Here is a 12,697-nt window from a genome sequence, read left to right on the forward strand (position 1 = left end):
GTAAGATCTAATAACCCGAAAGTATACTTTTACTACAAAGGTCTTCAAACCCTACCGTTTAAATTCAAATATAATATGCTGCGTAGAGTTCTGAGAACCGTTACAATACATAGCTTTATAATATATAGAAAAATATTTAGGAATGGCCTCCTTAGAAATTCTTTGAAAACGTTTTAAAAAAATTAATATTGCCCTGTGATATTTTTTTTTTGTAAAACGGGTATTTTTAATGTAAATTAATAATCAAAATACAAGAAATCTTGAAAAATTATTATAGCTATCTCATCAAAGTTAATGTTATTGGGTCAATTCATCCTGCGTGGCAGTCAACCTGTCAAGCTATTCATACCAAAACGTGTTTGTCATGTAAACTATTCTTCGTATAGTACATCTGTATTGACTCATTACAACGTATAACAGCTAGCAATAAAATTTTAAATTATGTTGAATTAATTATTTTTATAAATTATTATGTTACACATTTATTTAAGACAAAAATTAGTTTAACTTATTTTTAAGAATGCATTGTATAAAATATTGACATTTTTAGGTATTTTACTTGAATAATTTATTTTCAAATACTAGAATTTGGTGTAATATTCATCCTATAAAAAGATAAAATAGTAAACAATATTATTTTATAGGACACTCTGTCACTCTCTGTCACCATCAATTTACGATGTTATTTTTATATTTTGTAAACATTTAGTTCAAATATTATGTTATGATTCAATTTACTTAATCTGTGATTAGTACTTTTCTTCATATTTGATTAAATTTTACATTTTAATATTTTCCATAGAATACAGAAATCAAGAAAATGTGTAGGTATTCACATTTTTATAGATAAGTATTTTCATTGGCAATATATATGCAGTAGATTCTCGTTATGTCGAATATCAAAGGAGACAGAAAAAGTTCTATGCATCAAAAACTTCGATATATTGAGTTTTATTAAAATTCTTAAAAAAATTGGTAAATAATAATAAATATCAATAAATTACAATAATGAATAAATTCATTTTTTTTAAAATCTGCCATTACAGTTTCTTTAATATTACTTTTGTTTTTGTAAGAATCTAAAAATTAATTTGTGCTCGAGATAACGAACAAATTGAGATATCAACGTTCGACATTTTAATATGGTCATTAACTAGTTAAAAAGTTAAGTTTTTTTTTTAGCTTTTTAGCTTAACAGGTTTGATTGATTTAGTAAAAATAATCGATCTAACTAAAATTAAAAATGTTTTTGAAATTATTAGTGTTAATGGTTTTATTTTTGATTATTGTATTGAAATTTTAAAATCAAAATAATCTAAGACTATAATAATAATATTACTAACTCATAAGAGGACGTCTCACTAGCATGTGTTGTCTCCGTCTTACACGCGTACGACATAGTAAATTTTCGTTCACCAGTTTCAATAATGTGTTTTTAGTTTTAATATTAGAGTGAATTGACCTATTATCAAACTTTTAAGTAAGAACATTATCTGTGTTCTCTTGATGGCTTTTTACGATATTTTAATTTTTAGGTAAGTTCTGATCATTTTCAAATATTTAATAATTTCATACTCATAACTCACCTAAAAATTAAAATATCGTAAAAATCTAACGAGAGAACACTGATAATGTTCTTACCTAAAAGTTTGATAATAGGTCAATTCACTCTAATATTAAAACTAAAAGCACACTATTGAAACTGGTGAACGAAAATTTACTATGTCGTACTTGTGTAAGACGGAGACAACACATTCGGGTGAAACGTCCTTATAAGTAATAATGCTACAATTTTTTTTATGTTATTTGATCAAATAATATAATACATGAATGAGAAGAACATATTTTTTACCCGACCCACGTACTAATTAAAAATGTAGGTTAATTTTTTGTTAAACTTAAATGTTATTATTTTCCATATTAATTTTAAACTTAGTGAGCTTAGTTTATTATTTGTCAATTACTAACTTCTAACATACCTAACAATCTTGTTTTTATTCAATATAACCTAACTTGAATTAATTATTTTTATTAACTTACTCGCCTTTGTAATATTATATCTATGTATACATTAAGTTAGGGTACAGGTTGCTACCTGTTGCAATACATAAACATTATTATAATAATTCAAAACTAGGCAAAGAAAACATTTATGTTATAATATATGTAACAATATTTATAATTATATTCTCGGTCATTAAATATTAGAAGGTCAATAAAAATTATGTATTAACATAGAAAACTAGGTTATAATATTATGATTTAGATACATGATGAGAAGACAAAAAATGATTTTTTGGCAGCGGTTGTTATCGACAATCGGCCATTTAATAAAGCACTGGTGTCAATAAAGTGATTTTATTTTAATTATGTGCGTTTTGTTTTATTAATAACCGTTGAAAATTCTGTGTGAGTCGTGGAATAGAGCCAAAATTAAACAGTTTTTCGACGATGGATGGCTTTGGAGAGGACCGGATACTACTAGCTATATATTATTGACTATAACGATTTTTCGATCCGTTAGATAATTTGGTTTAGCTACCACCGTGGAGTAGTGGAGTGTCGTTCACCGTGTAATCGGGTACAAAATTCAACTAGAGCAAAAACTGCACTAATTTACGAAATCTATTTTTCAAATTCGAAATGGTACTTATTTCCACACCAGAAAATAAAGATTAAATGTTGTACTCGAACGTCTAAACTATCCTGAGATATATGAATCTGTATCTCAACATTTGAACCCATTATACCCAAGTCCCATAGTTTTGTTCCGGATTTTGGCCCATCAAATGGATTTATTTATATCGACTGTAACCACCTTTCATCGAGTAGGTAGTACTTATTGTAAAAATAAATATAAAAACCACTCGCACAATATTACCGTTTAAAGTTTTTACGTAAAATATTGTTGTATAATAACGATATTTTCCCGGAATTGTGGACACAATTTCGTCATTTTACAGAACATAATTATATAATATCAAAATCAATACAGTTGAAAATTACCGGAAATAAACTATCGGATATCAAGTGTCACGACCAATGAAAGCTTAATACGCATAATAATTATATGCACATAATATAGTATATTATATAGTATATACCATATTATGTACAATGTTATACATCTGTCTTTAGTGCCATTTAAAATATGTTTGCCCTCAAAAACGAATATTGTACATAATATATTGTTTCGTCTACAACTTATTGAGATTGGTAAAGATCGTTTAAAAAATTCTTGAACGTTAATCAACTCAATATGATGCCAATTATTCCATCGATACAAAAAACGTTCAGTACATTTTTTCTCATCAAACTATATGTATTATGTGTAAAAAAAAAGCGTTAAAAATAATAAGCTGTAGTTAATTATTCATAATACGACTATACATTATTTAAGCTCCAGACACTGCGTCGAGTGCACGAATGATCGTGTAACCTTGACCAAATCTAGAGTTAGGGGTGGTCCCAATATTATATATAAGGACGAACAGGGTTAACTAATCTCATATTTATTAATTCATTACAAGCGAGACGAAACGAAAATTATATTGTTTTTTACCTATTAATAGATTAATTTCGCGTTTATCGAGCAGTTCGGCTATCAGTAGCGTGCAAGTCTGCAGTATGTCGTACTAAATGTAATATTATTGTCGATCGTCATAATTATACTATCGTTAAAAAAATCACGATCGTGATTATCACACACTGCCGTGACGTCGACAAAAAATACACCGATAGTGTGCGTTTACCTGTGTCCAGACAAATTCCCATAGTCCCATTCACCGGGTTTCAATTCGAACGGCACGACTCGCGGACCGCAGGCATCACGTCTACGGTCGCCCTGTGTACGCGCGGACAGCTATAGAGTCGGCCTTCGGTCTGACGTGCGCGGTTCCCTGCAGCGGGTGCGGGTGGGCGCACGCCGGCGTGTGTGTCTCGCTTAACCGGGTTCGCTGGGGTCGCACATGTCCAGACACCGCCGCTGAAATCGGGTATGCACGTTGTTCTGATAACGGTCGTGCGCGTTATTAGTGGAACGACGACGACTCGGGAACGGAACTCGGACGACGGATAGGCGTCAGGTCAGGCGGGGTCCTATAGAAACTACGATTATTATATTATTATTATTTTCACTACTATAGATACCGTAACGATATTATGTTATGCCGTTCGGACGATCGGCGACGAACGGTGACGGACGAACACTGACTCAGCGGGTGTGTGTATGCGCCTACCTGCCGACTTTTTTTTATATATACCGTAATTATGACTCGGTCTTGACCGCACCGTCGCCCGCGGACGCCTATCGTCGGCAACCAGCGCCGATGCGCCCTCAGTGGCCGATGCGCCCTCGGTGACCGATGCCTTGTGTTCACACGACGTCACGTCACGTAAAAAATAAAAGCCAGAAAATTCCGGTCTGTACCTACAATAGATGATTAGAATATTTCGTCGTTGAGTTATTTGGCCCAACGGCATGACAAAAAGGAGGGGGGTACAGGGGACTTGTGCACCCCCAAAAAATAAAATACTTTTTCTATTATATTTTGATTATTATTATCAAGTAAATATTATCATATAAATAAATTGTCTTGATTCATTAGATATAGTAATTTATTTAACTTTTTACAAGGCAATACCATAAAATTAATCTAAAATCTAAGTATTTCAAAAATGTCTTTTTACATTGTACATATTATATATTTTATATAAAATATAATTATTTACGAAAACGTTTCAAATGCCAACAAATAAAAAGTTTAGTCACAACAAAATAACTATAATTGTAGTTCTTTGTTTAAATATCCAATTTCAACAAAATTTTATCCAACTTTAATCGCTCATATAAATTATTTGTTTTAGGTATTTCAAATACTGAAAAACTAAATACATTATTGTAAAATTAATACATTTATCGTTCCGCTCAGAATCTAAAGTTGAACATTTCGAATATTTTCAAAATTTTTATGAAAACTTTCTACTATAAAAAAATATGTAAAATAGTATGATAAATTTAAAAAAATGTTAATGTTTAAATTTAAATTAGTAGTTAAATCACGCTCTTGCACATAAGTCGGCTGTTGAATTTTCACTTTAACTTGAAGAGTATAAAAAGATATATACTAAAATTTTCCGCAGCTTAAAATAATAAGTTGCATCCAAAAACCGCACTTTCTTTAAATCGACAGTCAAATATCAATAGACTACACACTATAATATCAGTTCATTGTGCATCAGCAAAATATCACACCTTATATTCAATCTCGATCTACAGACCAGCACAGGCATGTCAAATTGTCAAACACAACTCATTTTTTTGTGGCCCGCGACTACCAATATTAATACACAAGCAAAAATAATAGTAAAATATTAATGTCGTGTCACAACTATCTTAGATTCTTAGAGAATTGTGTAATGTTAATGTTAACTTTTTTTTAGCTTTTTTAATTTAGCTGTGAAGTTATTTAAGACGGTTTTGCCCAGAAATTTAAATATATTAATTTTTTTAATTCTTTATTTTAACATTATAAAAGTACCTAATATTATTATTTGTTTATTTTTATACGAGTACTTAATATCATTATATTTTTATTATTATTTAAGTGTATTCAATTATATTTGTACAATAATATTTATTTTATGATTATTTGTATTTAATATTAGCGAACGCATTTAAGACACTACGGTTTTGCCCAAATGAGGTTGGTCTTAACTAGGTTTGCCTGGTCAAAAGCCGAAATATGACATTTTACCAATAGATTATGGGCAGTTCGCGTTTTGTCTGGGCATTTCTGAGGTTTGCCCGATTTTGACTTTTGCTGTAACATATATGTATATATAATATATGAATAGATTCCTAGATTCCTAATATGGGAGCCATGATGATTAAATTATTCAAAAATTATAGTCATCTATTAATATTTTAAAATTATCAAAAACTATCTAAATCTAATAAAAGTAAGTACTACATTAAATATTATATTTATGTATATCTATTGTATATATTTTAAAACTATGTTTAAGGACTTTTAAAATTCATAATACATACTTTAAATAACTCTAAAAATTCTTGTTTGAATTTTGGTTCAGATATATTAACATTTATCATACAAATCGTCAGCTTTTAATTTACAGTAAAAAAGATACTCAATGACAAAGTATACACTTGAAGCCTGCTACAGACATTAAAAATTAAATCGCAGGCTATTTATTCTGGCAGTTATATACGTATAAGTAATAGCGTAATGCATACGGAGTGATCCGTTTAAGGCAAGTTAATTTCAACAACCACTAAAGGTTTTTGAAAATATTTTTTTACATAATTATAATTCTTACTCTATTCTTAGTTTTTACTCTTTTGAACAACAATATGCATTTTTAATTTCATATCTCGAAGCATAGTATTATACGGAGTATTTATATTTTAAATCTATAAAAATAAAATATCGGACAAATAGTTTATTGGTAATGACTTTATGAGTTTTTAAAATTGAAATGAGTGGAGTAGTGTGCCAACATTTTGCACTCTGCTCTACTCAGCTAAACTTATACTTATAAGTTATAATTCATAAACTACTCATAAAAAATTGATTTTTATACATCGAAGTACTCCAAAAAATATTTTTCATTGAAACAAAAAATAAATGATAAAAAATGTAATTAAAAATGATAACAAGAAAAAATAAAAAATAAATTTATTTTTAAAAAAAATTGTTTCTTGATCATCCGGTATGTTAGGGCAAGTAATGCTCTATTACTAGAAACACTTGATAAATAAAAAATCAATCGAAACAAATATTGTTAAAAGAAATTACATATTTATTCTCACTCACAGTAATATTATAATATATTATATTGTCGTATCTTTTTACGTTCGTTTCAAACTGCCCAAATTATTTTGATAGGTATAGGTCATAATGGAACACTGATAAGTCTATTATTTTATAAGGTACACACCTATGTTATTGTATATGTCCTCGAATTTAATCTGATAATATAAATTGATTTATTCCAAAAGAAAATTATATATAATAATATAATAGTCATATTTTATTATTTTTATTATAGGGCAGGTACTGATATTTGATACCGATCAGGACGAGGAGTGTATTAGTATTAATATTTTACTATAATGCGTTTTATGTAACTTTTTGTTTCAATAAAAGCTTGGATTTAATAGCAAGTGGCCCTTATCAGAGCGTATTTATTTTATAGGAATGAATGAGCGGGTTACAGCCCCTCCCCCACCCACCCACCAACAATGAAAATTATTTCTGAGAACATTTGTAAAAATTAAGTATTTTATATATATTACATTGTCGGTATCAGAATATAAATATCATTGACACATTAACTATTAACTAGTTTTTCCTAGAAATTGGACCAAAAGTTTTTTCAGTAAATAATGGACTAATAGATGTTATTAATAGAAGTTCTAATCAATACGTCATACTAATTTATTTTAATATTATGTTTTTTCTTTTTGTATATAAATCATACTATTTATAATATATTTATTATTTTTACTAACTCTCGTGAAATAAAAATCTTGATATGCCCCAAACACTTACTTTTTATTTTAGAAATTTTCTCGATTTAGTGTTGTGAAGAAGTAGCTTTTTAAATTTTAAATAATTTTTACTCAAACCCTAAGAAAAATTACTGATAAATTCCCAAAAGACATTTAATATTTTAAAAAATATTTTTATACATTTGTTGTAGTCAAAAATTATTTATTCTATATCTTAGACTTGAAATTTTCATAATTCGTTTATTTCAGTTATGTATTATCTTTTGTAAAAATAACATAAACATAATTTTATAATTTGAATTCAACTTTAAATAAAAAAAATCACTACGGAACTAGGAGTGTTTACTGCAAAATTCAATAAATTTTAAATCATATTGTGCATCATACATCGTCTATTTTTATTTAGTATGCTAAGAAAAAAAGTATAAAAATTTGTGAAAATCAAATTCACTCGAGTAGCTATAGTATCAGTACATTTTTCAATTATCAAAAATAACGTGTATAATACAAACAATACTACAATATAAACGATAATTTTGAATAATTTCACACATAATATTTTTGTGATTTCGTAATTAATTCCCTGAAAAGCCTATAAAAATCGACTGTAAATAATTATTTTATAATATTAGTGTGCTAATATACATACAATTAATAGAGAAAAATAATAAAACGTTTTAAACACATTAAAACTGTGCGTGTGGAAAATGTCTTATCTACATTAGCAATGAATGTTATTAAAATAATAAGCACTGTTACGCAAGTTAATTATTAGATTGAATATTATAAAAATATTATATTTTGCAAAAACGTGCAATTCTGGAAACAGAGCTTTTATTGTAAAGCAAACTTATATCGTGACATCGTGTATAAATTGGTGTCTAATTGTCTAGTATAATTTGACTTAGAAATGTTGATTTCTGATTACCAGGTTGACAGATCTTTTACTACCGATTAATTCTGTTCAGTCGCGTTTTGTTAAGGTCAGGCATTTCTGAAATTATACACTTATCACTTAATGCATCCTGATGAAGTCTTTAAGAGAAAATAATTTTAGAAGTTTCTTCTATGTCTCTTCTTGGTATTAAATGTCAAGATTTAATGTTCAATAACTTCAAATTCAATTAACTTTTAAAATTATAAACAAACAACAAACTATAACTAAAAATAATAGCCTCACCTGTTAGTTCAAAAAATAAACCTAAAATGCTGGTAATTAATTTAACTCCAAACTGTTAGAATTTAGTAAGACCGATGTATGCCAATAATCAATATAATATATAAAATTAATTAAATAATAATTGGTCAAAATATTATAGAAATTATATTATTTTGTGGTTTACAAAAGTTTAAAATCATAAGTTTCGTGGTTTTGCAGCGGATTTTTCAAATGCTTACATAAAAAATGACCTCTAACTAAAACGTCAAATTAAAAAATAATGAGGTCATACGAAACTTTTAGAATACCACTACTAATGACATATCTGAAAGATGATAAGAGATAAGACAGGACAGGTAACAAAAAAAAGAAAAACCTATTGTAAATTAAATACATAACCTCTCTTTTCTAAAGAACCGAATAACAATTTAATCGAATAATCTTGTTAACTTCGATTGAATAAAATCATTAGAGTATAAGCAATTCAATTTAGAAAAATATATATTTAAATGTATTATAACATAATGCATAAAATGTATTCCATAAGGTACTCAGGACTCAGCAGTGCCACCCGATCAGGAACTTTTTGAGTACCAATTCTATAAAGTAAATCTCTATGCCAATTTCTTCGAAGTCTTCTATACACATTACCAAGAAGTCATATGGGTAATAACTAATAGTTGTTTAATTAGTGGATTACTACGAGAGTTCAAAATTGAAAAAAAATTATATTAATAATTTAATTTTGCTAACTGTTAAAGGGTAGGATTTTTTAGATTTTCATGAAAATTACGTTTATAATAATTATTAATGATACACAATGGAATTTCAGATTCTGAGTGCTCCACTCCGATAAATTAATACATTTTTCTCTACTCGGGTACTCAGATTCATTTTTCGTATACAATGGTATATCATTGAACTCAAACTTAACACACCCATAATAGTGACCCATTCGACATCTTATTTACACCATAAGATTCTACACCTTATTAAAATATTTAGCTAATTGAACCATTTAATCTACGAACCTATTCACAATAATATACTATAATACGAGGTATATTGTTGACTTTTAAGTCAATAACAATAATATATTAGGTAATGATATTATAATAAATAATAATATTCTGTATGAGATGTTTTTGACAATAATTAGTTTAATAATACCGAACGGGGTACGGAAAAATAAATTACTTATAATAATATAAATTATTTATAAAAAAATCCCTAGAAATAGATGAGAATAAATGCTGACGGCGTGTCTCCGCTCAGAATATTGTTTTGTATGTAATTTTTGTTTAATTTAAAATAATAATTCTCTCGCTTGTCCCGCCGGTAATAATTTTGAATACCTCATATTATACACCCAAGTGTGATATTTAATATGACGTCCATATTTAGATTACTAAAATTTTAAATTTGTTATCAAAAAATACGCAAAACAAGTGATATTATAACGACATTTTTCACCAGCATAATATGTTTTTACAAATTAATAAATGTACATGTATAGTAAGCGATTTATTGATCAAGTCAATCTAGTCTATGATCAGGTAATGATTTGAAAACGGCCTGCAAACATTTTGACATTAATCATTTGAAAACTTTATTCACTACATTGCACACGGAAAATATTTTTGGGAAGAAACTGACCACCTGCAGGCTATAATTCTAAGAATTTTATTTAATAAATGTATATTCTTAAAAGTAATACGGTGGGTCAATAAACTTTCGCAAAAAATATAATCGCATTTATCGTATAATATTACAAGATGTTATTAAATTATAAACCAAATATTAATTTACAATAGGACGGTGTCAATAGATTCCTAGTATACACAATAGTAGTACACTTCTTAAAATCAATATTTACATTTTGAAAATTTCATTGTAAATAATAATATACATAGCTAGTGGCAAAAAGTGAAAAGTTCTTACGAATCATATTTTTAGATTACAATAAAATAACTGAAATATTTATTTTTCGTTTAAATATTATTAAATTTTGTCGAAATTTGAAATGGTAATGTCTATAAAAACAATATTTTGCAATTTATTTTTGATAATATATTTAGGCGTATATATAAGAAAACCTTTGTAAAACCTTGTACTCTATTTCAAATCATAGTTTTTCAAATAGAAAATTTTATAGATTATTGACCGAAACATAATTTGCATCATTTTCGTGATTTTGATGAATTTCGTAAAAATTTTAACTTTGAATGCGGTTTGTAAAATAAAACGATTGATTTCGTTTATTTTTGATATATTAATTTTCAATAAGAAAAATGTGCGAGAAATCGTGTGCTAAATGATCAAGCTTTGTACTAACAGACATACGGCTTTTTTAAACTTCAGCCAATGAACATTACTAAATAATTTTTATACTTATCAATAGTGTATTGATATAATATTGCAATATGACGTATTTATCCACGAGTACGACATACACGTGTACTATTTTTAATGTATACATATTATATTATTATTATTATTATCATTATAATTAGTGACGAGTTTTAGATTTCGATTTAAATTTGTTTAATACGTTTGCGATAATCAGACGTTCTCGGGATGACGGTAATTTATTATGACTAAGCACTAATTGACATTATTAATATCACTTGTTCACAGATGATAAAAAGAAAAAATATCAATTGCGCGTGTCAAACAACAAATTATTATTATACTACACGCGTACACGTGTGTATAGTATGCACCTTCTACCTACAACGACTATATATCACAATATATTGTTTTCATCGTCGACGTGAAATTGCATATAAAGTGCACTGTAAAAAGAAAAAAAAATTGCTAAAACTGATTCGAACGCGTTCCTTCGAGATTTGCTTACGGTTTATTGCGTCTGCTATATTATTATTAATTACCATAATAGTGTTACCATGCAGTTTAATATTATTATTTATTTATTTATTATTATTATTATTACACGCGGTAGGTATTTGCATTTTTTTTTTCAAATTGAAATGATACTTTCATATAAATATATATACATGTATTGTGTCCTTGATTTGTGAACGGTTTATAAACAATAACGTCGAGAAATCGTACGCGTTATTAATAATACGTATAATATACGGTGATGGTTATAACTCCGGTTTTCACGAGAAACAAATCTCGTGATCAGTGTGATGCGTTTATTGACATTTGACAGTCAACGATCACGACCATAATATTATATTACCTATATCGTTATGATATAGGGCGGTCGAACGACTGTCTCGAAGACGCGTAAATATATCATTCACGTCTCAGTCTATGTACGACATTATGATTCAATTTTTTTTTTTCAGTTGTTATTGGCTGTCAGCTCTTTTTTCAACCCTTATCGACTCATTCCGTTATATTATATTATGTTCAACGATGCCATTACATGTACAAATCTTACATGATATTAAATTAATTGAAAAAACAATATTTTTAAACGAATAATAATAATAATATAAATGAGGTATTGACATTCTGCGGTCACGGATCCAGTGGGGCCTTAGTGTCTTTACGTGGAGAGTGGGGCTTTAAAAATGTTATATATTATATATAGATTTTTGTATAATAAATAGTTCATACGTCTTAAAGTCCATACATTTAAAAAAATAAATACAATTATTCATATCGTTATCAAATATATTCTATTGTGTACTAAAATTATAATTAAACTTTATAGCCGAAATAAATGTAGCCCTCTCGCTGTATTAGATTCCTAGATCGGCTAGATCTACACCAAATTTACTATCTATACTTAATCGGTAAATATTCACATAAATATATTGTTCACTACATACAAAATACTGATTTATAAACCTATTTCAATAATATGCTCTCCGAAACTCATCACTCATCAGTCGTATTTATCAACCAAAATATGTCATCATTATTATAAATTATTATTATGGTAATATTATTTTATTATTATTTTATTTTTATATGTTATTTGATCTTTTCCGTGACTGTTGCTGTGTATGCATTACACAGATATCATA

General features: G+C 27.7%; 1 protein-coding gene across 2 annotated transcripts in view; it reads right to left on the minus strand.

Moving 5' to 3' along the window:
• LOC132927686 (uncharacterized) overlaps positions 1-4,210 on the minus strand; it is a 43,164-nt gene extending 38,954 nt beyond the window's left edge. For both annotated transcript variants that reach the window (XM_060992269.1, XM_060992268.1), the window contains exon 1: positions 3,753-4,210. In XM_060992269.1, the coding sequence (XP_060848252.1) occupies positions 3,753-3,774 (22 nt within the window). In that variant the 5' untranslated portion in view covers positions 3,775-4,210. The remainder of the gene's footprint in view (positions 1-3,752) is intronic.
• Between the last annotated feature and the right edge of the window lie 8,487 nt (positions 4,211-12,697).

The sequence above is a fragment of the Rhopalosiphum padi genome, chromosome 3, assembly GCF_020882245.1.
Source record: "Rhopalosiphum padi isolate XX-2018 chromosome 3, ASM2088224v1, whole genome shotgun sequence".
Taxonomy (NCBI): domain Eukaryota; kingdom Metazoa; phylum Arthropoda; class Insecta; order Hemiptera; family Aphididae; genus Rhopalosiphum; species Rhopalosiphum padi.